The sequence below is a fragment of the Spermophilus citellus genome (assembly GCF_964194105.1).
Source record: "Spermophilus citellus genome assembly, chromosome: 3".
NCBI classification, from domain to species: Eukaryota; Metazoa; Chordata; class Mammalia; order Rodentia; family Sciuridae; genus Spermophilus; species Spermophilus citellus.
Window position 1 is genome coordinate 16936330 of NC_138184.1, and position 26278 is coordinate 16962607.

The 26278-nt window shown below is 53.6% G+C and overlaps 1 protein-coding gene across 1 annotated transcript; it reads right to left on the reverse strand.

The window, feature by feature from the left end:
• Positions 1–209: 209 nt before the first annotated feature.
• On the reverse strand, positions 210–23998 carry CERS1 (ceramide synthase 1). Its single transcript, XM_081285879.1, has 7 exons — positions 23644–23998; positions 21130–21289; positions 13170–13350; positions 11683–11844; positions 11192–11339; positions 10865–10974; positions 210–356 (listed from the first exon to the last, which is right to left on the reverse strand). Exons 1-7 carry the CDS (start codon positions 23890–23892, stop codon positions 314–316), a joined length of 1053 nt encoding a protein of 350 aa, XP_081142005.1. The 5' UTR covers positions 23893–23998; the 3' UTR covers positions 210–313.
• Positions 23999–26278: the final 2280 nt, after the last annotated feature.

Below are 26278 nucleotides of genomic sequence, written 5' to 3' on the forward strand. Positions count from 1 at the left end.
CGGGGCTGGAGTGCCTTGAGGGACCCAGGTCCTGGGGGCGTGTCCACTTGGGACAGATCCCTAAGGCGGGATCTGAGGGGGCGGGGAGGGGGTCCCGGGACTGGTGGCTGCGAGAGTCCTGGGCCCTGGAGGGGCGGAGCTGGATGGGGCCAAGGTCCCGGGGAAGTGTGGTGTGGAGGGTCCTGGGGGCGGACCCGGGCCTCCAGAGACAGGGCTCGTCAGGGGGCGGACCCAGGTCTCGGGGGGCTCGGTGGATGGTGGATGTCCTGGGGACGGGGCCGAATCTGGGAGGTGGGGAAGGGGGTCCAGGGGTTCAGAAGCGCTTGTCCTTCACCAGTCCGTTCCTCAGCGGTTTCCTGGAGGCCAGAACCAGTGCAGTTAGGTTGGTAACCTCAGGCTCCTCCCACTCTCTCCTGATCTTCCGAGGACCCCACTGTCTGGCCCAGATGTCCCTTGACCAGGCCCGGCCCAGGCCCCGCCTGGCTGCTGCCTCACTACTTTGTGGTCCCTTCCCCCCGCCTCGGACCCGCCTCGTCCCTGCCCATAGGGCCATAAGACCTCCTGTGGGCATGTCCCCGCACCTACTCTTCCCCTCTCTCCCTACTCTCCCCCTCCCAATTAAACCCTTCTCTTCCCCTATTCCCCGCCTGACACCACCGCCTCCGCCTTCACAGACCAGGCACTTGATCCTACCGCCCTCCCAGGGTGGTAAAACTGGCCACAGCCCCCTCCCCCTGTGGGCCTCCAGCCTCTGCATCCACGCCCTCCATCCACCTCAGCCCCGCCCCATACTTTCTATGTTCTGAAAACAAGCTTCGGGAAGTTTTGCTTTGCGCTGCAGAGGATGGAACACAGGACCTCACGCATGCTATGCAAGGTCGCTACCACTGAGCCACATCCCCAGCACAAGTTTTGTTACTTTGCAAAACTTGAACCAACATGAGGTTCAAGGGAAGGACACCTAACCGGTAGCCCAGAGAAGGACACCTAACTGGTAAACAAGAGGTATGGTTTGTAAAAACGTTTTGTCTTGCAAAAAAAAAAAAAAAGAAAAGAAAACGTCTTCTCTGTGCAAAATGACGCAGTTTTCCCCAAAACCCAATACTAATCGGAGATTCCTCCTGGTGCCTGCTGCCACCCTCCAGAAATTCTCTTTTCCCTGTGGGAGTTCCTGGCAGGACTCTGAGGTCCTCACTCAAATGGGAGGAATGCCCCAAGTTTCTGCCCCTGCCTCCTAGTGGCACCTTGTTGAATTGATTTGGCCTCTCACTGCGAGTTCTTGACCCCATGGTCAAGGTCATTGGCCATTGTTGTTTTGGTCTGTGGGCACTGCTCATGTCTTCACGCTTATTTTTTTGTTTGCTTCATAGACTTGGCTTGCATGGTCAAGAGGGGACAGAGCCAACCATCTAATGGTCTTGACATCAGAAAGAGAAGAAAGGTCACAGGTCTCTGGAGCCACGTTTGCAGGCTAATCTTTGTGTCTTGCACTTGGGTATTGTCACAATACAAACACACATGTGCTTGTGGTCCCCTCTGCACTTTAGCTTTGTGGAGCACTCCATCTCGGAGAACCTTCCATGAGAAAAATAAGGGTGGTCCTGAGGGAAAAGGTCTTGGTCACTTTGTTTATTTTAATATATATATATATATGTTGTAGATGGATACAATAGCTTTATTTTATTTATTTTTATGTGGTGCTGAGGATCGAACCCAGGGCCTCACACGTGCTAGGCGAGTGCTCTATCACTTAGCCCCAGCCCCAGTCCCTGTTTTATTTATTTTTGAGACAGGGTTTCACTATGTTGCCAGGCTGATCCTAAATTTCTGGGCTTAAGCAATCATCCTGCCTCAGCTCTCTGAGAAGCTGGAACTCTGGGTGTCTGCCATCATACCTGGCTTGGTCACTTTAATTCATTCTTCCCCTTGGACTAAAACTCAGCCTCTGTTTATGTGTTTCAGAGCCAACTGGATGTCCCCTCCTGCAGCACACCATCCTGTCTTGCTGGTCTTTTTTTTTTTTTTTTTGGAGGGGGGGTGGGGGAATGAGCCCTGCTCAGACCCCCTCTGTCTTTAACTTTGCCAGTGACCCTTTAGGCCTTGAGGGTCAAATTCACCCACCTGCTGTGGTTTGTCAAGTCTCCCACAGTGAAGTGAGTTTCTCCATTCCTTGATGACACAATCTCCCATCTGAGTTCAGGGCTGATTTCAAAGTTTTTTATGTTATGTTGACATCTTTGATACATGGGGTGCTATGTTTTAGATATGAAATGTCCCCCAAAAGCTCATATGTGAGACAATGCAAGAATTTTCAGAGGTGAAATGATTAGATAATGAGAGCCTGAACCCATCAATGAATTGATACACTGATGGATTGACTGGGCACTGACGGTAGAGTGCAGGTGGAGGCATTAGGTCACTGAAGGCTTGCCTTGGGGGTTTTTATTTTGTCTTGGGTGAATGGACTCTCTCTGCTTGCTGGCTGCCATGTCCTGAGTGGCCTTCTTCAACCTTGCCTTCCGCCATGATGTCTGTCTCATCTTGGACTCACAGCTCTGGAGTCGGCCAATCGTGGACTGAATCTCTGAAACTGTAAACCAAAACGAACTACTTGTCCTCCTCTATGTTGTTCTTGCAGGTCCCTCTGGTCACAGTAACGCCAAAGCTGACTAAACCAGAAAAATTGGTCCTGAGAAGCAGGGTTGCTGTTGTGACTAACCTGACCACATGGCTCAGAAACCCCTGGAGCTGGTTTGCAAAGGGAGGGATTTTGAAGAGTTAGAAGTGCAGCCTGGAGACGCCTTAGAACATTGTAATTGGAGCTTCCCGGGCAGTTGAGGCCATTTATGTTATGTTCCAGCAAAGAAGCTGTCTACATTTTAGTTGTAGTTGGACACAGTACCTTTATTTTATTTATTTTTACATGGTGCTGAGGGTGGAACCCAGGGCCCTGCACATGCTAGGGGAGCGCTCTACCACTGAGCCCCAGCCCCAGCCCTGGGTCCTGAGACTTTTTGTGAGGCTGAATTTAAAGGTAAGGTATGAATTAATCTGGCAGCACAAAATTCAAGTGGTGTTATGAATATTCCTGGCACCTTTTAGTGAAGTAGTGAAGTTTACTGTGATGATCAAGAGCAGAAGGCAAAAAAAAAAAATATTCGGAAAACTTGCAGTTTGGCCATAAGTGAGAAAAGTGCAAATAAAACTGGGGCTAAGCAAGTCGTGGTTGTTAAAGACATCACAGTTACCAAAGAGATGCTAAGTACATCGCTCAGCTATAATAGGACCGATGGCTTGAGGGCACCTTAGAGATGGGCAAAACTATACCCATCTCAGGCTCAAGGGTGTAAAATTAAAGACTTCTTTGAGAAGAGACCATGGGGGCACCCTGCTTGCACAGGGGGCCTGGCAATCACAAGCCAAAATAAACTTTTCTTCCTCTAGTTTGGTCACAGCAACACAAAAGCTGACTAAAACCGGGGTAGGGGGAGTTTGAATTGGGAATTGAAAAGACAGAGACCCAACCTCACTCATCTCTCCAGCTGCTCCTCCACGTGACCCACCACCTCTGTGACAGGCTTCCTGCCCTCGCTGGTCCTTAGTAGTTGCTAAAGTTTTCATGGACTCAGGCCTATTTCTCAGCTCTGTTCTTGAACAGGGGCGTCTCCTTTTCTCTCCCTTCCTTCATTCTTTCCCTTTTCTCTTTCCTCCTTTCTTCCTGCGTTGCCTGGGATGCTCTTGAACTCCTGGGCTCCCGAACCCTTTTCCTCCACCCTCTGAATAGCTAAGACTGTGCCTGGTCCTTGATTCCTATGCTTTTAGAGCAAGTTTGGTCTCTTTGAGGACCGGCATCCCTGCCCCACAGCATTTTACCAAGAGTTCCTGCTGATTCTTGCTTGTTTTTTCCGCACAAACCCCAAAGTGCCGCCTCCCCCCCACACACACACACACTGGAGTCAGCTACCAGCATTTTCCTTTTGGGGAGTGGGATGCACCCAGTGTGAGGGAGGTGACCTGTCTTCCATATAAGATTGGTACCTTGCAGCTCCAGCCCACCACTGTGGTAACAAGAGGTGACAGTGGACAACTTGGGTGGCATGTGGGTATATTTTTTTTTTCATGAAGGAGGAGGAGAGAGGGGACTCCCTGGGGTTTTGCAAGACTTTTATGAGTTGCCATCAATTGCGACGGGAAACTGTTCTGGAGAGGTAGTCTGAGGTGGGAATGGGTTGATTTGGGATATTTTTTTTTAAGTTAGGAAGGTCAAGCAGCTGCTGGGGATGGAGGACAGGGCTTGGAGGAGCAGCGTGAGAAGAGAGGCGTGGAAGTCAGTGCAGACTAAATGTGGGCAGAAAAGGGCCCTGGGAGTGCAGGTGGGCAGCTAGGTGGCCAGAGAGGCCAAGCAAGAACTTACCAGGGAATAGGGAGAAAGGGGAACACAAAAGGGAGAAGGGGGCTCAAGAAGTATGATGCAGGAAGCAGGATGGCAGCTGCCATGGGCTGAGGAACAGCCCGATGAGGATGGATCTGTGGGATGAAGAGAATATTCTGGAACTTGACAATAGTGATGGCTGCCCAAACCTGTGAATGTACTAAAAACCACTGGCTTCTACACTGTAACTGGCTAAGTTGTATGATACTTCATTTATGTCTCAATAAAGCCTATTTGTATTAGGTCCTCTACAGGAACAGAATCAACAGGAAGTGTATAAGAGGGGGAATTTTTAGGTTGGCTTCAGTAGCCAGAAGCTGGATAGTCCACAATGGCCATCTGCAGGCTGGAGAGCTGGAAGGACCAGTAGCTGCGCAGTCCAAAAGGCTGAAGCCCTGATTAAGAGGGATCAATAGATCTTCCCTCGTCTGAAGGCTTCTGAAAACTCCCTGGAGACTCACTGGCAGAGTCCCCGCTTCGGAAGAACGAAGGAGCAAGAGTCCGATATTCTCAGAGGATCACAGCAGCAATCCAGTTCAAGAAGAATCAAGCTTGCATCTGCTCTTGCTTCCTTGTGCTTCCAACCTTTATTCCATCCACGCCAGCATCCTATTGGTCGGTGCTGCCCACACTTCGGGAGGGTCACCATTTCAGTTGGCTATCCCACATGCCAATCATTCCTAGACACACCCTCATGGACACCCCCACCGTTCCCTTCCTTGGCATCTCTTAATGCAATCAAGTTGACAATTCAAATTAACCATTACACTATTTTAAAAAATTGTGTGTGTGCCTATAATCCCAGAGGCTCAGGAGGCTGAGACAGAAGGATGACAAGTTCAAAGCCAGCCTCAACAACTTAGTGAGGCCCTAAGCAACTCACAGAGACCCTGGGTTCAATCTCTGGCAATAAATAAATAAATAAAGGGGGGAAGGAGGGAGAGGTGATCCCCAGGTTTAGCATCAAAGCCATAAGGACGGTCAGACAGGAGTGATCTCTGGGATGGCGGGAGGAAGAGCCCAGAGCAGGCGGGTTCAAGGAGAACGGAGGAGAACTGCAGATCTCCTGGAAGAGAGGGAGAGGGGCTCAGATGGCTGGTGGCGAAGGGCAGAGACGGGGTTTGTCTCCATGGTCACCGTGTCTGTCTCTGAGCGAGTGGGAGGATGCATATCTAAAGGCTGAGACCGGCTCTGGAGAGGAGCTGCCATGCGCAGGCAGCATGCAAGTGAACAGCCCCGGCCTCTCCAGGATGTGGAGGCCAGATCATTGTTGAAAGGGCCAGTTATGACAATGATTCTTCCACGTTGGGCCAGTGTGTAGGTCACAGAAGTGGCGGCAGATATAGCAGAAGCAAGAAACTGAACGGACAAAGCATGGGGTACCGTCTCCCAGGTCAGCAGAGCTGGAATGAGGTGATGGTCCCTTGAAGGAGGGGCAATCCCAGTAGGCCCAAGAGGGAGATGAGGGCTTCAGAGCAAGGTGCAGGGTCACGATGAAGACATGGTGACCCCAGGTGACGGATGGCTATCAGTGAAGGAGAGCAGTCTACCAGCAACTCAGACCACCCAGGAAGTGACATGGGCCGAGCAATATGGAGTGAGGAAGGGATCCGCACTACTTAATTGCCATAGGATTTGTTGTAACACTGGAATGATCTACTGAACAGTGATTCCCAGTCATGGCTGCCTCCGTTTCAAACCTGGTTGACTTTTCCTACAGTCTGTGATCCTGGTGTCGGCAGCAGCCAGGTTCCCCTAGGCCTCAGTCAGGTCACTTTCTACCAATATCCTTAAGAACATACGTTCACTCTGGTTCTGATCTGCTTGAGTGAGGAGCAGGGTGCATCTGCCACCTCCCTGGAGCAGTCACTTGTCATATAGCCTTGGTGCTATAAAGCTACATCATTTGGAATATTCTACATCAAGTTGTGGGACTGGGGTCGTGGCTTGTGGTAGAGCACTTGAGTGTGAGGCACTGGGTTTGATTATTTTATATGTTCAAATAAATTTAAAATCAATTTTTTAAAAAAGGTCTATTGACAGCTTAAAAAACAAGTTTTTTTTTTTTTAAAGAGAGAGTGAGAGAGGAGAGAGGAGAGAGAGAGAGAGAATTTTTAATATTTATTTTTTAGTTCTCGGCGGACACAACATCTTTGTTGGTATGTGGTGCTGAGGATCGAACCCTGGCCGAACGCATGCCAGGCGAGCGCGCTACCGATTGAGCCACATCCCCAGCCCACCCCCAAAAAAGTTTTTTTTTTTAAAAAAGAATTCCATTGCCTGTAATGCCAGCAGTTCTGAAGGCTGAGACAGTAGGCTTGAGAGTTCAAAGCACCCTCAGCAAATTAACAAGGCCTTAAGCAACTCAGTGAGACCCTGTCCTAAAATATAAAAAAATTAAAAGGGCTGGGGATGTGCTTAAGTGGTTAAGTGCCCCTGGGTCAAATGTCCAGTACCAAAGTAATAATAGATGATGATAATAATAATAATAATAATAATAATAATAATAATAATAATTCCATGTTGTGCCAGGTGAGGTGGCACACTCCTGTAATCCCAATGACTTGGGAGGCTGAGGCAGGAAGATCACAAGTTTGAGGCCAGCCTCAGCAACTTAGTGAGACCCTGTCTCAAAAAATAAAAAAAAGGCTGGGGGTGTGGCTCAGTGGTTGGGGAGCCCCAGGTTAAATCCTCAGTAACAACAATAACAAAAATGAAAGAGAGGGAGGGAGGGAGGAAGGAAGGTAAGAGACACTTAACCCAAAAGTAAAAATAAAATTTCTCAAATTGGGGCTTTAAAATGTGTTTGTTTGGTTCTTGTTTTTGAGATAGGGTCTGGAACTTGTGGGCTCAAGGGATCCTCCTGCCTCAGACTCCCAAGTGGCTGAGACTAGATATGCTGGCTGTACTTTCTTTTCTTTTTCCTGTGGGTTCCTCTCTCTTGAGTAATTGCTTTTAAATTGTGTACACAATTCTGAGTTGGTTGTCACCTGTCCACTCTTGAAGCGACTCTTCCTCCTCATCTGCTGGTTTGCCTGCTGCAGTTGTCTGAGACGGTTTTCAGGTCCCATCTCTTTTCCCTCATGGCTGATTTCTATGCTCGCTTTGACGGGTCGGGGACATACTTTTTAAATTTATTCTGCTTATGACTTATGTCTTGTCACTTCTGGAAAGTTCTCAGCATTACATCTTCTCATATTGTTTCTCCTCTCCCTGATCTCCTATTAGAACTCCTAGACTGGATGATTCTTATAATCCTGGCTTTCCTGTTTTCCATCTACTTATGCTGTGTTCTGGATATTCTTCTTCACAGTGTTCAATTTACTGATTGTCTCTTCAGCTATATCTAATTGAGATTTAATGATGGCAGTGAATTGAAGGGCGGCCCCCATAGATATGTCCACATCCCAATCTCTAGAATCTGTATGTATGTCCTTATTTGAAAAAGGGTCTTTGCCATTGCAACTAAGTGAAGAATATCAGGATGACATCATCCTAGATTTAGGCTGACAACTGTCCACATAGAAGAGAAGAGACGGCTGGGCGCGGTGGCACATGCCTGAATCCCAGTGGCTCTGGAGGCTGAGGCAGGAGGATCGCCAGTTCAAAGCCAGCCTCAACAAAAGTGGAGTGTGGTCAGGTGGCAACTCAGTGAGACCCTGTCTCTAAATAAAATACAAAATAGAACTGAGATGTGGCTCAATGGTCGAATGCCCCTGAGTTCAATCCCCCGTACCCCCTCCACACCAAAAAAAAAAAAAAAAAAGAAAGAAAAGACAAGATGGAAAAAACAGGAGGTGGCCATATGGAGACAGAGGAAGGGACACAACCATAAGCCAAGGAACACCTGGAACCCTCAGAAGCTGGAAGAGGCAGGAGGGATCTTAAACATTGACCCACATTCCCAATTCTATTTTGTTTTGTTTTGTTTTGAGACAGGGTCTTGCTAAGTTGCTGAGGCTGGCGTTGAACTTGAAATTCACATTCCTGTGCCTTTAAGTCCCTAGGATTACAGGCCTGTACCACTGAGCCCAGCTGAGTATTTTAAGCCAAACACTTGTGACATTTTGTTACAGTAGCCCTAGGAAAGTAACAACACCCAATGCCACTTTTAATGACCACTCAAGCTTTTTCAAAATAAGTTTTTTTAGAGTAATTTTAAATTTGCAGAAATGTCACAGAAACAACTCCCATATACCCTTCTCCAGCTTCCAGAATGTTCCACCTTAAATTCCCATGATACAGGGTATCTACAACTAAGACAACTAAGAAGCCATCATTATTGCTACATCGTTATTAACCAAACCCACTGTGTTATTTGAATTTCACCAATTTTTCAATAATATCTTTTCCTGGCCCAGTAACTCACACTGCATTTAGTTGTCACATGTCCTTAATCTCCTCATATCCTAGTTTCTCATGATCTCAACAGGGTGCCTTTACTGATTGGCTGATTGATTGATTGTCTGCTGGGGATAGAACCCAGGGCCTCATGCATGCCAGGCAAGTGCTCTACTCCTGAGCAACACCCACCAGCCTCCAATGCTGTCAGTGGAGGCATCCTAACCAGCTCTTTTACGAGCCACCCTTGGTTTTACCCTTTTTATCCCATTCTGTTTTATACCCAGCTGTGCTAACTCTAGCCTTAGTTGGAGAATCCGATTCTGTAGAGGTGCTACGGGGTCTGTCACAACGTGTTCCCTGGCACTCTACTGCTGGGCACAGTTCATGGACACAGATAGTGTTTTGCTGTTCTAATGGAGATGCTCTCCGGTGAAGCCGCAGGCTGCTGGCCATCACCCCCACATTCTGGCTTGACATTCTCGGAGAAAAGAGTGGGCACTGGTGGGGCCAGGAGGTCTGGCTTCTGCTTGACTCAGGCCTTAACTTACAGGGCATCTCCCCCGTGAGTTCACTGTTCTACAAGAAAGCCTTTCTTGTTTTGGGATTTGGCACAGCAGGTTCCCCTACCCTATTCTCTTTAGTTGCCCCTTCCCCTGGAAGCCACTGGAAGCCTTTGGAATCTTCTGGAAGATTCCTCAGTTATACCTGGCCGATCTCTTGACGTACATTCAATGGATAGCCAGAATGCCACATATCCCAGACGAGACCCTCAAAGCCCCCATCTGCGGGTGCACACACCCTGTCTCAAACCCCTTCTTGTAAACAGCAGTTTGAGCCAAAAGTCTTATGTCATCTTTGATTCTTTTATTTCTATTTCACCTGCATCCAAAGTAAATCTGATTGGTTCTCTCAAAGTTGCCACCTGACTACACTCTACCTCCTGGCTATAACCTGTTGCCTGTGTGCCTGGATGATGGTGACAGCCTCCCCATGGTCACATAGCACCCCAACCTCAATTTCAGGGGTGGCCCAGCCTTGTCTGTGAGTGACCCTGTTCCCACACACCTTCCGCCCTCTCCACCCCCAGGTACTAACTCCCTGGCCCTGGAACATCCCGTTGGCAGGCCCCGGGCTCGGTGGGTACAACAATATGTCCATTTACTTGAGTGGCTGGGGCTGTCTCCACACACTGCTCTCCCTCTCCCGGGTCTTGGTTACCCTTGTCATGTCCTTCGAGAAGATTCTTAAATCTCTTCATTGCTCACTCTTTTACAAAACTCCCATTCAGACCGACCTCATCAGGTCTGAGCCCACTGCTTCCCTGAAACCATGACCCCTTGACCAAAGCAGAGGACCTGGCTGGTCAGCACCTCTGGAACCTTCCGCAGCCTCCTGTCCTTGCTCCAGCTAAAAACGCTCCTCACTCCTCACATGGCAGAGGGGTGCTGCACACCTGGAATGCCTCCTGCCCCTCAAGTGACCATTCACACCTGAGTCCCGGACCTACACTGGGCCTTGAGATGTGTCTGACTTTCACTGAGGGCTGGTGAGGCCCGAGGTCTCTCTATCCAAGGGGTTCACTAGCTCTTCCCTAGGACTCCCTCCCCGGCTGGACTGGGTCCAAGTCCCCAGCCCCAGCCTTGGCCTGCCGGACCCTGAGGCCAGGAAGTCTTGGCAGGGACAAAGCGTGGCCGCTCTGCTGCCCCGGGCTTTGGTTAGGAGTGAGTTGGAGGTGGGTCTGGCCTGGTCAACAGCTGCTCCTCATGACTCGGGGCCTTGGCTTCACGCTCTGGCCAGATGCTGGCCTGCCCCTCTGCTCCCACTGCGGAGACCCTGCCCCTCTCCTCTCTACCCCTCCCCAACCTCTCTCTGCCCCTCCTTGCTGCTCTGTGCATCACAGCGGTTAAGTCTGTAGCTACGTCATCCGGGCCTTTGCTGCAGTCTGTTTTGGACGGAGGCTCGGGGCAGCGGTGGGATCGCTGCAGTGGCATCGCTGCATCCGCCGCCACTCCGAGGACTGCCCACAGAGCCCGCCTAGACGGTGCCACTAAAGGAACGACCTCGGGGCGGCCGCCCCTCCACACTCACTCAGCTTTGCTGGGCTTGGGGCTCTGGGCTTCTGCCATGTCGTACTCCCGCAGGTCCTTCAACTCGCGCATCTGGCCAGTCAGCACCTTGGCAGCGAAGGCCACGATGTACTGGGGGAGGGGAAGGCACTGGTGAGACGGAAACCCCTTTCTCTGCTGTGCAGCCCTCCGACCACTGTGCGCTGCTGCCACAGGCCCCTTGCATGTGCTGTTACCATTGCCCAACATGCCCCTCCCCCTGCCTGCCTGAGAAGGGCCTGCCGCTGGACTGCCACCTGGCGATAGGGACAAGAACGGGACAGCCGGCAGAGTGGGTGAGCGGACTCACCAGGAACCAGTAGAGGTTCATGACGGTGAGCAACAGCAGGAGCGCATTGAAGAAGAAATAGAAGGGGATGTCGGGCACCGCGAGCAGGCTGGAGTGGAACGTGGCATACAGGACTTTAAGCGGGAACCAGTAGAGGCGGAACCAGAACCTGCGAGCAGAGAGTGGGTCAGGAAAGCTGCTGGGGAACAGGGACAGTGGCCCCACCCAGGCCTGTCCAGTGCCATCCACCTGTCCCTCCTAACCCCACCCCTCCAGTGCTCCCTGCCCCACCCCTGCCGGACCCCTATTTCCACCTCTATTCCTGCGCTTTCCCCCCTCAGCCCCACCCTTCCCCCCACTCGGAACCACCCCTGTCCTGTCAGACCCCGCCCACCCCACTAGGTCCACCCTTTCCCTGCAGTGCCTGCCCACCTCACCAGCCCACCCCTGTCCTGCAGTTCCCGCCCACCCCACCAGGCCCACTCCTTCCCTGCTAGTCCCCACCCACTCACCAACTGAAGCAGAAACTGAGGCAGCCCAGGTCTGCCACCACTGCGTGTAGCCGGTGGTAGGAGCCGCCTCGGGCCTTGAAGTAAATGTTGAGCTTGGTGAACTCGAGCTGCACATCGCTGATGTCGTGCAGAAAGAGCACAAGGATGCCCACGTTGTGGTATCTGAGTTGACGAGACAAGGGGCCAACAAGGCAATTTGCACTGGGCTCGGTGGCTTGAGGTCATTGGGTTGTCTCTCTCTCTCTGTACTGGGGCATTTAATTACCTGAGCTCACTGATTACTGCTACAGGCCCTTTACACATGCTATTCCCATCACCCAACATGCCCTTCCCAGGTGTTCAGGACACTTTCCTCACCTGTCAGTCAACCACCCACTGAAACCTCGACACCTCCCAGCCTTAGCCCCCTACTTAATTTTCCCCCATGGTTCTTACAACCTTCAAATAAACTGTTGAGTCTTTTCTTTCATTAATGGTAGGGGGAGATGGCTGCCTACGTGCTTTTCTTTCTTTTATCATCTGATTCTACACTCTAGTGATGAGCTATCTTGTAGAATTTTCCAGAACCACAGGAATGTTCTAATGTTGCACTGTCTGATAGGACAGCCACCAGGCACATGTGGTCACTGAGTACTTGAAAGGTGACTTGCATGGGTTCCATCCCCAGTACCATACCTCTCACACACACGCAAATAATATATATAATTTACATATAAATTGCACATATGTGTGTGTGTGTATGGGTGGGGGACTGATTCAGTATATCCAAAGCATCTCAATATGTAATCCAAGATAACAAAAAGACGGACAGATAGGGCTGGGGCTGGGGCTCAGAGGCAGAGCGCTTGCCTAGCATGTGTGAGGGACTGGGTTCGACCCTTAGCACCACATAAAAATAAACAAATAAAATAAAGGCATGCTGTCCATCTACAACCACAAAAAAAAAAAAAGACGGAAAGACGGAAAGATATTTCTCACATTCCTTTTTATATGTGAAGCTTTTTTCTTTCTGGTCCTGGGGACTGAACCCTGGGGTGTTTAACCACTGAGCCACACCCCGGCCCTTTTTATTTTTTTGAGACAGAATCTCATTAAGTTTCTTGGGCCTTGGTAAGTTGCTAATGCTGGGCTTGAACTTGCAAATCCTCCTGCCTTAGCCTCCCTAGACCCAGGGATCACAGGTGTGGGCCACTGCGCCCAGCTGCCACAGTTGTTGGATTCTAGAATGTCAGGATGTGTCTACTGTGATCACGGACATGCCTCCAAGAAACCCTTGCTGTGACTCAGCCAAGGGTACCATCCCGGTGGAGATCCAGGGACACCGGTTGTGTGACGAGGTGGCTCTCTGGGCAGACTCCTGACAGTTTGCCCCCACCTCTGACCTCCGGGTCCCCCACAGTGGCATCAGCCTCTGCACCTTGGTCTGAGCTGGCTCCCAGCTCTGCCCCCTCTTGTCCCCTCTGCCAGCCTGCCCGCCCTGAACTCACCGGAAGGCATACGAGGAGACGATGAGGACCAAGGTGACCACGTGGTGGATGAGCATGACCACCGAGTCCTTGCGCCAGGCGTCCATGTACAGCGTGGCGTAGATGGAGTGGCCGTAGAAACTCCCCTGCAGCAGATAGGCGGCTGCAATGTCCCGCGGCACCGCCATGCCCGGCGTCCAATCTGGGGACAGCCAGACCTGTGGTCAGGAACCTTCACCCCTCTGGCCCCGTGACACCCCTCATGTTGGGCACGTGTCCTCTGAGTGCCAGAGTGACCATGAGTCCCTGCAGGGTACTGACTGCTGGCTCTCTCTCCTGGTTCTCTGCCCATCATTTTTTATTAATAGGTGTTATTTTGATAGAGCAGTTTAGTTTAGATTCCTAGAAATTGTGAGTGGATGGTATAGAAAGGTTTTGTGTTGTTTTTGTATCAGGCATTGAACCCAGGGGTGCTTAACCACTGAGCCACATCCCCAGCACTTTTGTTTTAAATATTTTTAGTTGTATTTGGACACAATACTTTTATTTAATTATTGTTGTGAGGTGCTGAGGATGGAACCCAGCGCCTCACATGTGCTAGGCAAGTGCTCTACCATTGAGCCACAACCCCAGCCACCCCCATCCCTTTTTATTTATTTACTTATTTATTTTAGTTTTTTTTTTTTTTTTTTTTTAGTTCTCGGCGGACACAACATCTTTGTTGGTATGTGGTGCTGGCACGCATGCCAGGCGAGCGCGCTACCACTTGAGCCACATCCCCAGCCCCCCCCCCAGCCCTTTTTAAATATTTTATTTAGAGACAGCATCTCGTTAAACTACTGAGGGTTTCACTAAGTTGCTGAGACCAGCCTCAACCTTGTGATCCTCCTGCCTCAGCCTCCCAGCCGCTGGCATTACAGCCATAGTCACCACGCCCAGCAGATGGCATAAAGTTTTTAAGACAGGGTCCACGTTGCTCGTCTTGAACTTGCAATCCTCCTGCTTTAGACTCCTGAGAAGCTGGGATCACAGATGCCACCGCTCCTGGCCCAGGGATATTTTTATTAAACAATTCCTTGCTACTCTCTAATGCATTCCAAGATGCTCCTGTCCCTGAAATTCCTCCCCCGCAGGATTTCTGTTCCCGGCTTCCCTTCCCATCTTCTTTCGCCAGCTCACAGCCTCTTGGAGATCTGCCCACCGTCCTCGGGGGACTTGGTCCCTCAGGCCAAGGCAGGAGCCCCTCCCTGCCCTCCACCACCATGTCTCCTTCTCGGCTCAGCCAGTCACAGGGGCCATCAGCTACCGAGGCCAAGGACCACCACTGCTGTGCTGGCATCAGCCTGGAGCTGTCTGTGCTGTCCTCCCTCTGGCCACGCCTCCCCTGCCCACCCACCCACCCCTGAAAAAGAAAGTTATCGGGGCTCCATCGAGGGGTTCCTGCCTCTGGCCCCAGTGACCTGAAGCTAGACTCTTATGTTCCCTGGGAATCCAGATGCACCCACGTCCCCACGTCAGTGACAGTCCATCACGCCCCTGCTCGTTCCCCTTTCCACCTGGTCCGGGCAGTGGTGCCTCCCACCCAGAGAGTCCGCTCCCTCCCTCCTCGGTGGCCATACCACAGTGACCCAGGAATTCCTCTCCTAGGGATGTGTCTCCTACAAGCCCCTGCACAGCCGCCCCCCGCGGCGCTGTCCCGCTGCCAAGAGGCCGAAAGGACCCAAGCGCCCCCCAGTGGAGGAGTGGAGGAACAGCAGCACCTGCGCAGGGCCCTGGAGGAGCCCCGAACCCCTGATGTGGAGGGAAACAAAGGCCACCTGGCAAGATTCTATGTATAGAAATGTCCAGGACAGAGGGATTTCAGGATGACGTGGGATAGAGGTTCTCAGCCCTTGCTTCCTCCTTCACCAAGAACCAGGTAGCAGTATATTGATTTGGAGGTGACCGGACTGTGACAAAACACGGGAACTGGCTGCAGAGAGAACAGAACCTTCTGAGACTCAGAGGCCCCCGGGCTACTGCAACCCAAAGAGGCACAAAGTGCTCAGTAGCACCATCCAGGGGAGAAAGGACCCCCCCTCGCAGGGCCGGGGGAAATGGTGGTGTCCCACAAACTATCAGCATGGATGCGGGCAATCCTGGCTACTGGAAAGTTCCACAGCCTTCACAGGCTTGCAGCCCAGTTAGGGAGTGACCCAGGCGGTGCCCACGAGCTTTGCTTGTGGAGGGATGCACATGGTCTCCCAGGCTGCCGTAGCAGGGTGTCCATTTGAGGAGGGAGATTTGGTCTGAGTCCGGGCTGTTCTAGCATCAGAGAGTCCTGCAGATCCTTATCTCTGGGACACCATGGACATTGCCCTGCACCGGGTAGGGGCTGCAGCCTCAGGGACCCAGAGGGCAACTGTGGCCCCAGCCCCCAAGCCCACTCGGCGCCCTGCACTGCAGGGGATGGCTGGCATGGCACAGTGACGTCCAGAACACCAGGAGCTTGTCCCCTGGGGCCAGGATACACCAGCCATGCCAAGTGCCCCTGGGGTCACTGCTGGCCCCCCTCCCGCCACAAGCCATGCCTGGGAGTGCACTGCTGGAGGGGTGGGTGGAGGGCACAGCTCCAGTGGCCACCCTACCCTGTGTACTGGGTTCCCACTGCCACTCCACCCCTGGGCCATATCTGGGCATGAGCTGCAGTCAGGGAAGGTGTGCCAGCCACAGTTCCAGGGGTCCTCTCCCCCCGTGCAGTGCCTGAGCACGCAGCACTGCCTGGCTGGAGGTCAGGGGCTTCAGGCCCCTTACCAGTGCCACCTGGCAGAGTCAGAGGGCCTTGCCAGGAGCATAGCTCTGTCTCCTCAGTGTAACACCTGACAGGGGACCCCATTCCCACTGCAGGAGTGGCCACACAGTGAGCCTCACACACCCACAGCTGTCTACACCACCCCTTCCTGAGCCACTAGAGTGTCCCCATCCCTTGGTGGCTCCCAGAGACAGTGGGTCTCTTTGACTGTGCCTCTGTATGCACTGTGTTCAAAGTCATTAATTACAGCCAAAGCAGCTGTAAGGAACCTCCAACGTGGCGTAGAGGGAAGATATCCCATGTTCATGGACTGGAAGCATTAATATGGTTAAAATGTCCCTATGGAGACCCCAAACAGTCTACAGGTTCAATGCAATTCCCATCAAAATACCAATGACATTCTTCACTGAAATAGAAAAAAACAATCCTAAAGTTAATACAGAAGGACAAAGGACTCTGAGCAGCCAAACAATGTGTGTGTGTGTGGGGGGGGGTACTGGGATTGAATGCAGGTACGATCCATAACTGAGCTACATGCCAGCCCTTTTTATTATTTTATTTTGAGACAGGATGACACTAAATTGCTGAGGCTGGCCTTGAACTTGTAATCCTCTTGCCCCAGCCTCCAGAATAGCTTTGAAGTGCAAATCAAAGCTACAATGATGGGAGGCTGAAGCAGGAGGATCACAAGTTCAAGGCCATCCTCAGTAACTTAGCCCAGTCTCGGAAGGAAGGAAGGAAGGAAGGAAGGAAGCAAGGAAGGAAGGAAGGAAGGAAGGAAGGAAGGAAGGGCTGGGGATGCAGCTCAGTGATAAGCACCCCTGGATTCAATCTCCCGTATCAAGAACAAAATAAAACAAACAAAATCCCTACAATGAGATATGACCTAATCTCAGTTAAAATAGTTATTATAGAAAAACAAAAAGAACAAAAAATTAAAAACGCTCGTGAAGATGTGGCAAATAAGGAACTCTGATACACTGTTGATGGGAATGTGAATTAGTACACCCCACTGTGGAGAAAAGTGGGGAGAGTCCTCCAAAAACTAAAAATAGAAGATCCATGTGATCCTGCAACCCCGCTTAAGAATGCACCTAAAGTGAGAGTGCCCAAGAGACCCCTGCATACCCGTGTGGATCGCAGCACTATTCACAGTGGCTCAGATGTGGAATCAGCCTACTCTCTATCACCAGATGGACAGATCAACGGGTGGAATATTATTCAGTCCTAAAGGAAAACGAGACCCTGTCATTTGCAGCCAGCTGGACAGAACTGGAGCACATAGTGTTAAGTGAACCAAGCCAGGCACAGAAGGCAAACACTGCAGCTGGCTCTCCTGGTGGACACTAAAACGAAAAAGGAAAACAAGCCGACCTGAGAGTACAAGAGCAATTATAGCAAGAGGGTGGACGGGAGAAGAGGAGCGTGGATGACTCGCCATGTGCACCTGGTGAGGTACCACACCGCACCCCACTGATGTGGATGATTTAAACTTTTAATACAGAATAAGACAAAACATTTGAAAAGGAGAGAGATACCCAGAACAGGCAAATCCGCAGAGACAAGAAGCAGATAAGCAGGTGTCGGGGCGGGGGAGGGGAACAGAGAGGGACTCCTGATGGGGACAGGGTTTCTTCCGGGGGTGATGGAAATGCTGTAGAACTAGACAGAGCTGGTGCTTACACAGTGCTGTGAATGTGCCTCTCAATTGTTCACTTTATTTATTTATTTAATTTTTGGCACCAGGGATGCTTCACCACGGAGCCCCATCCCCAGCCCTTTTCTTTTCTTTTGAAACAGGGCCTCACTGAGTTACTTAGGGTCTCGCTAAGTTGCTGAGGCCAGCCTTGAACTTGCAATCTTCCTGCCTCAGTTTCCCGAGTTGCTGGGATGAGAGGTGTGCGCCACTGTACCCAGCTGTTTATTTATTTTGAGATGAGGTATATCCCTCTGTTGCCCAGACTGGCCTCGAACTCCTGAGCTCAAATGATCCTCCCACGTCAGTCTCTGAAAGAGCTGGGTTCTATACACTGCACTTGGCTTAAACCGCTGGTTAATTTTCGCGAGGTGTGGTGGCAGTACCTGTAGTCCCAACTACTTGGGAGGCTGAAGCAGGAGGATCACTTGCCCCCTGTCTTATGAATAAACAAACAAACAAATTAAGGAACTCTGATACCATCCTGGCTATCTGTGAGTTCAGTGGCATTAAGTATGTTCAAATTGCTCAGGACTCTTGCAAAACTTAAGCTTTGTCCCCATTAAACCCACACCCCGCTCCCCTCCCCCAGCCCTTGGCACCCACCATTCTACCTTTGTCTATGTGACAACTAAGGGGCCTCCCAGAGGGGAATCACACAGCATTTGTCTTTTTGTAACTGGCTAAATGTTTTTCATGTAATAACAATTTCACATCAATTTAAAAAATGTAAAAAAAAAAAAAAAATCTCATGGCCAGGGGCCGTGGCACAGGCCTGTAATCCCAGTGGCTCAGGAGGCTGAGGCAGGAGGGTTGTGAGTTCAAAGCCAGCCTCAGCAAAAGCAAGGCACTAAGCAAATCAGTGAGATGCTGTCTCTAAATAAAATAGAGAATAGGGCTGGGGAGGTGGCTCAGTGGTCGTGTGCCCCTGAGTTTGATCTCTGGTACCCCCTCCCCCCAAAAAAATCTCATGAATTGGATCCCATTCTCCCAGCTCCGCCCCACTGAAGCCACCCAGGGGCTCCCCGAAGCAAAAATCACACTCCTGGCTAGACGCTCACCTCATGCTCCATCCTTGGCCACCTGATGCTCTGTCCTTGGCTGCCTGGGAATGCTGCAGCCCCTCAAGGTCCCGAGCTTCTAGCCCTTCGCCCCACCTGCTTCGTCCCTCTTCCACCCTTAACTTTGAAGTTGACATCCAAGCCCTGCCCACTGGAACCCCAGGGGGCCTCCTACTGCTCCCATGTGGGTCCTGGATCTGTCCCTCTGGGATCCTGACCCATCGGAGCCTCTTCTACAGGGTGGCCACCTCTGGCCACCTCTCTGGAGAGAGCTGTGTCCGGCTAGCCCATGGTAGGAGCTCCAGAGAGGAGGGAGGGAGCAGGCTGGGGACCGAGGACAGCCATTTGTGCTGAGGACCATCAGGGCTGGTGCACTGGCACCCCCAGGGGAAATGCACTCAGAAACCTGGAGCTCCTGCCCGCTGGCCCTGAGGTTCTGTGTCCTGCCACTACTACAAAGCGTCTTCCTCCAGGCTCAGGCCACAGATCTGGGGCACAGGCAGGGGACATGTGCTTTACTGTCCATCCTGGGCCACTTCCGAGCATGACTGTCCACTCCAGCCTTCCCTGACACCCTTAGGACATCTTGGACCACAGTCACCTCACCGAACACCTGATGCAAGAGGCTACCTGCTTGCCCTCCTCCTCCAGGGGCCCGCAGCCCCTGCTCGACCTCCCAGGAACTGGACAAACTCAAAGAGAAGGCTCTGCACCCCAGTTCCCTGCTGTCTGCACCCCAGTTCCCTGCTCTCTGCACCCCAGCTCCCGGTTCCTCTCCAGCCTGACTCTAGAAATCTGCCTCTGGCCACCAGGATCGCTAGTTCTGGCCCTACCTCAGCCAACCTTACAACAAGGGGCTCCCTGGTGTCCCCTGACAGTACCCCAAACCGGATGGGCTCACCCAGGGGCCTCACAACTACTCTCTGGCCCCTCGTCACCTGCGTCTACTTGCTGACCTCGACACCCAGTGCCTCCCACCTTGTCCCCTCCTCACTTCCTGACTCAACCCCCCCATCCCAGACCTCGCCCAGGGACCCGCCTTCCTTGCACACCCACTTCCGCTGGGCTGCAGAGCCTCTGGGCTCTACTTTCTGAGCATTTCTCCAATCGGCCACTCCTGTCCCTGGGGTCCCGTGTGTCCTGGTGAGTGCCTCCTAAACCCCGTCCTCAGTCCCCTCTGCAGCCTTGGTGACAGAGAGCCAATGCCAGCCAATGGCAGGGTGTGTCACTTCCCGCCTCTGTTCACAGCCCTCAGGTTTGTCCCAAACCCTCACCATGGTCTCCGAGGCCTGAAGTGCCCACTGCCCCTCTCCCGCCATCCCCACTACCCTAGCCACTGCGTTCTTACCTGTCCTGCTCTTCTCCTGGCCCTCATTCAAAGTCCCCTTCAGTGACAGGCCATCCCTATCCCTCTTGAAAACTGCCCCTGGCCCCCATCCCCAGCACCCCATTACCATCTGCTGCCCAGACTCTCTGGGGGCACTTCCTGCCATCAGCAGATGGCATTCCTCACTTTGCCCGCGCCACAGTCAGCACTGCATGGACAACGTGCTTTCTCTACCTGCTCCTGGCTGTGTCTAGCACAGCAAGTGGGACACAGTAGGTGCTCAATCAATGCACATTGAAACAGCTCACTTGAAAGCATAATTGATAAGAAGCCAAAGGCAACTCCATGCCCCGAACCTTAAGGGAGATCAGTTACGCTTCAGCCAGACGGTTACACTTCAGCCAGGACTCAGGAGGCGGAAAACCTGCGTGGTGTGTGCTCCCAGGCCATGGCCCCCCACTGCGGCTTGGTGCCCGTGGAAGCCCCCCCAGTCTGTTCCTGTCAAATGGCAGATAACGCTGTTGACGTGTGACTCAGAAACTCGGCCCAGGTACTCAGCACAGGGCAGAGGAGCCGGAACCCCACTGCAGGTAGGCTCTTCTGTGCCTCGTGGCCAATGCTAGCCCTGCCTTGCCTCCTTGGCTGGGACAGGCCACCCAGCACCTCTGTAGCCACCTTCCTGCCCAACCCCTGTGATGCCCACATCAAATCCAACCAACTGGGGGAAGCCACCTCTCATCATCTTTATATCCTTGCAAGATGGGTCAAGACACTGGGGAGACTCTCGTTTCCACCCAGCTGCAGAGGAAACATTTTATCACCCACAAACGCCACTCGTCCATCCCTTTCTTAAACCCAACCCTTTAGAATGAAACTCCATCTCCTGTCAAGAGCTGCAGCAGCCACTCTTTTAGTTCTCAGGTAACAACCTCGTAAGTGCCCCAGAGCCTTTGCATATGCTGGTACTGATTCCTGAAATGTTCACCTTGGTCCGTGCAGGAATCACCTCCTCCAGGGGGCTCCTCTGACCCCCAGCAGCACCAAGGGCCCTGTTTTTTGTGTGTTTTAAGCAGAGTCCACCCCACCCACCCCTAAAGGGTCCCTACCGTAGAAGACAGAGGGTGGGTCATGAAAGAAGGGGTAGTCAGTGCCAAAGAGCAGGTAGGCACTGTAGCTCCAGCAGCCCAAGTAGAACAGAAACTTCCAGGCGCTCTCAGGCATCTTGGCAGCATCTCTGGGCTGAAGGCGGCATCGCTTGGCCAGGGGCTGTGGGTGAGAAGGTGGGTGGTGGTTGGCCCCACGACAAGGAGCTACTCCATCAGCTGGGAAACGGGCCGGGAGCTCCCCAGGAAGGGCAAGGCTGGGGAGGGCCCGGCCCCCATGCCCATAACTGCCTGGAGCAACCAGAGCCCAGGTGTGTCTGCCAAGGGCTAAACTTAGCGCCCAGCTGTCCAGCCCACAAGGCCCCAGCACTGGGGAGGGAAGAGAGGGGGAGACTGTGCGAAAAGGCTAGGGAAGACAGGAGGGCCAGCAGGGAGACACTGGGCTTAAGTGACAGAGACCCACAGGGTCAGCCTGGGGGAACCTGGCTCGGGTCACAGGGTGAGCTTGGGGTACAATCAGGAGGAGGAGGAATTAGAAGGCATGAAGATGGATGGGGGTACCATAAAGGAGATCTGGAGGCATCTGGGGATCACGGGAGGCTGGAAAACCCAAGGGATCCCCTGGGGAGACATGAGGCAAGAGGGAGAAGTCGAGGGGGAAAGGGGCTTGGGGGGGGCATTTGAGGAACCAGAGAAGAACCGAAGGCCAGGGAGGATGGGGTAGGTGTGGAGGACAGGGACCTGGGGAGGCAGAAAGAGCAAAATATGGGGCTGGGGGAGAAAGGGCTTAGATGGAGGAGGTGTCAGGGGTGGACGGGGGGCTTCAGGACCATCAGGGAGAACACGGAAGTGTGGCCATGCAAGGGGAGCCACCAGGAATTAGAAGGGTCAGGGACAAGAAGGGGAGGAGCCTCCCGCTCTTTAGGGGTGGGGTTCCAGAGCTACAGGCCAAGCCCCGCCTGCTCCCCTGGGCTGAGGGGGCCGGAGGAGCCCAGAGCAGTTGTCATGGAGACAGCCACAGCCAGCTCTGGTAACCCCTGGCAACCAGGCTCCTGCCAAGAAGATGAGCTTTGGAGAACCAGGCAGCCCCTCCGCCCATTTCTGGGGAAGGGCGAGGCTGGGATTGGGGAGAACACCCCACCCAGGCTGGGGAGGGCGCTTCAGGATTCCAAAAGTGCGGATGTACATGGTCCTGCTGTGCCCTACCCAGGTCACTCAAGAAGATTGGGAGGAAGCACCTATTTGCCCTGGTGGCCAAAAAGGGTTATATCACCCTGCCAGCTTTCACCCTTGAGAGCCTGGGAAGCTGAAAATTGGGGGAGGCGGATGGAGGCAATTGAAGAACAGGGTTAACCTGTGGAGCAGCTGTCCCCACACCTGCCTCCCCCTCCCTAGAGCAAGGTGGGGGAGGGGATCTCTCCCTCCTGTGGGTGTTATGGAGACAGGGGTGGGCACAGTGGCAGCCAGACAACACCCTATCTTGACCTAACAAGGGCCAGCTTCTTCTCAGCCAGCAGAGAAAGGCCTCTTTGTTGGCACTGGGCTCTCTGTCCCCCGCACCCTTTACACCACCTCCAGTCAGACTGGGGTGGGGTGACCCCCAGCCATTCCCGGGGGAGTTGCAGTCAAGCTAGAGGCCCAGATGCCTTTCCACCAGCTCCTGCCACAAACATGACTTCCCAGGAAAGGGAGAGGGGTCAAGAGTCAATGTCACCACCTGTCACTCTCTGACCTGGGAGGTGGCCTCCTCAGGTTTTCCAGAAACTCAGTGATTCAGTCATCGCCTCTTGGAGGCAGCATAGTCCATCCCCAAAGACCCGGGCCATGTCACCCCCAAGTCAGAGACCACAAACGTGGCCACGACGCCCAGGCATTTGCCACCTCTGATCGGAGGGTGGCGCTGACCCCAGACAGGCGCGATGCAGCGATCTGGAGGCTCAGGCCTCTAGCCGGTAGCAGTGGGCAGCGGGCCCCGCCGCTGCACGAACCCCGGGGAGGCTGAGCAGCGGTCCTCCAGCGCGCTCCACAAGGCCATGCAGACGCAAGGAGCAGGCGACTTCCGTAAGCCGAGGCTTCTTGGTCCACGTCCTGGACGTCTTGGTCCCCAGCTCGGCCCTGCCTGAGAGACCGTGCAGAGGCCCGAGTCCCCCCACCATGCGGGGCCCCTTGTCCCAAACCGACCAGGAAGGATCGTGCTTCGGTTCTCCCATGTCCGGAACACTTAACCCGCACCGGGCGCCTTACATCCTAGGATCACCCCAGCTCGGCCACACCCCCGCATCCACCCCCACCCTCCCACCTGGTACTGATCAAAAGGGGCGAGCAGCGGCCCAGGGTCTCTTGTCTGGAGGCCCCAATGTCCCGGGCCCTTCTAGACCATGGACCACCACATTCCAATAACAACCCCCCTTGGCCAGCATTGACAGAAAGGGACGCGTGGCTGCCCTGAATCCCTGGTCCAGGGCCCCCTTCCCTGCAACCCAGGGTCCCCACGTCCCGGCCCCGCTTCTCACTGACCCGAAAGAGACGCGCGGTGGCCGCGGAGCGCAGCGCGGTCCAGCCAAGCGCGCAAAGCGCCAGCAGCAGCAGCTCGGGCGGCGCCAGGTGCGCGTGCTCGGCCAGGCCGCGGCGCGCCAGTCCCCAGCCGCAGTCCGCACAGCCCCGCGCTGCTGCTAGCGCGCTGCCCCAGCTCCGTTGCACCAGCTGCGCGTAGCTCGGCATGGGCTCGGGCCCCGCCGGCCCTGCTGCGGTCCCTGCCGCCGCCATGCAGCCGGCTCTCTGGCTGTCCCCTGCTGCCTGCGCCAGCCCGCGGTGGCCGCCGGAGCCGCGCACCCCGCGTCACGCGCCGCAGTTGGGCCGGGGGCGCGCCGGCTGGAGCGCAGAGGACGGAGGGGCGGGGCCAACGTAAGCTCCGCCCCAGCGGGGGCGCGGAGAGGGGCGGCAGAGGAGTTGCGGGGCGTCCTGGAGGCCGGCCCTAGCTCGTACCTCTATTCTTGCGCGGACACCGAGGCAGGACGGCGGGCGGGTGGATCTAGATCCCCAGCAGGCTCCGTGCGACCCCTTGTCGCTGCTCGTGTCCTCACCCCGTGCTTCAGTACCCATCACACAATGTCCGCAGCTTGGGGCACTGCGGGCACCAGCAGGCCGTGTCCTCGGCCCGGTAACACCCTCTCTTCCGGGCCCTCTAGCCTGTCTCTCCTGCGCCAATACCGTCCCCCCTACCCTTACCGTTTCCTAAAGCCCTCCCACCTCGTGGACTTGAGGCATTCAAATCCAGCCTCAGGGACCATCCTGTGGCCTTCCCACATTCAGAAGGGTAGGGTACATGAAGCTTCTCATTCCCCAAAAGGACAGAGCCCACGCGAGGCGTAAGGAAAACTCCCCTCGTGGAGATTCACCCTGTTTTCCCAAGAAGCTCCTAGCAGGCAGAGCATCATTGGGCTGGGGACCTGTGACACTTCCTAGTTTTTGCTCCTCGGGCCAGTGGAAGGTGGTTAGGGACTCAGAGGCAGACCGTGAGGTTGGGGCTGCTGACATTAGGGGCCTCCCTGGAAGAGAGAGCGAGCTGGATCAGTCTGAGGGTCATCTGCTGCTGCTCTAAGAGACTGGGGACCAGCAGGCCTCCCCAGCATCAGGTCAATACAGGCCTTGAGGGAGGCCAAAGGGATGGGTGTCACTGTGGGAAGACTCAGAGAAGCTGGATTAAGATCATAATTTGAGACCACCCTAGGGAACCTCTCTCCATCAACCACTGAACAACCCCTTGTGCCCAAATCCCCCCAAAACTATCAATGAGGGTACTGGTCACTTTTGTTGGAAACGCCTCACGTGACACTGCTGCCCCACCTCCTAGCTGCTACGATTTCCCTTACGTGGCCTTCAAGGGTCAGGATGCAGGGATAGGCCCCACAGGAGCCAGACTGGTTCCACAATCACCAGTCTATCCTGACCTTGACATGCAGGTGAAGACTCCGGAGGGGGGGACACGGGAGCCTTCCGCCTCCCTCCCCACATCCAGTCCGGCAGCACAGTAGCCCTAGCTTCAGAGGTTCCTTATCTGGCCACTTCTCTGCACAGCACCTCCTGGTCCTTGTGCTGCCTGGGACCACCTTGGGCCTCCTGTCTGCTGTCCTGCCCTAACTCCTTACCCCACACAGAGGCCAAAGGACCTTCCAACACGAGGGTGCTTTCCTGCCAAGCTCACAGCCCTCCTGGGCTCCCATCTCAGAAAAAAACAGCTCTCCACCAACTCAGCGCCCCCCCCATCTTCCTTCCCCCCCCCCTTGCTGCATCCTCAGGCCATGTGGCCTCCGGCTGTTTCTACAACACCAAGTGCTGCCTTAGGGCCCTCGAACTTCTTCCCTGTCCTGCAACACGGGTCCCAGTAGCTGCAGGGGTCTCCCTCACCTCCTTCTGGCTTTACTCAGATGTCACCTACTCAGTACACCTCCCTGAGTCCCACCCTCTCCTCAGTCTTCTTGTCACTACCCCACTGTTCATCTTACTCATCCTTTTTTTTTTTTTTAAAGAGGATATTTTAAAATAATTTTGGGGGGTACCAGGGATTGAACTCAGGGGCACTCGACCACCGAGCCCCATTCCCAGCCCTATTTACTATTTTATTTAGAAACAGGGTCTCACTGAGTTGCTTAGTGCCTTGCTTTTGCTGAGGCTGGCTTTGAACTCTGGATCCTCCTGTCTCTGCCTCCACAACCACTGGGATTACATGTGTGGGATTCCATCTCAGAAAAAAAAAAAAACAGAATTTATTAAAAATTTTTATTAAAAAATTAATTTATTGTTTTTATGTAGTGCTGAGGGTTGAACCCAGTGCCTCACCCGTGCTAGCGAGTGCTCTGCTACTGAACCACAACTCCAGCCCCATCCTACTCATGAATGTGGGTAGGGGAGGTGACAAGCCCAGCAGGTGTTGTGCGTGGTGGGTGGCAGGAGGCCTGGCCTGGTCAATTCAGGGCCAGCAGAGGCCAGAAAAGTCACTAACATGGAAGCCTCTGAGGTGGGGAAGGGGACTCAGGCCTGGCTGGGTGTGCTCCCCAGGTCTGACCTGGCCTGTGGGGCAGCCCTGGACCTTCCCCTCTTCCTCTATCCACCTCCCACTGCGCACTATCTGGTCACTATGGTGCCCATCAGT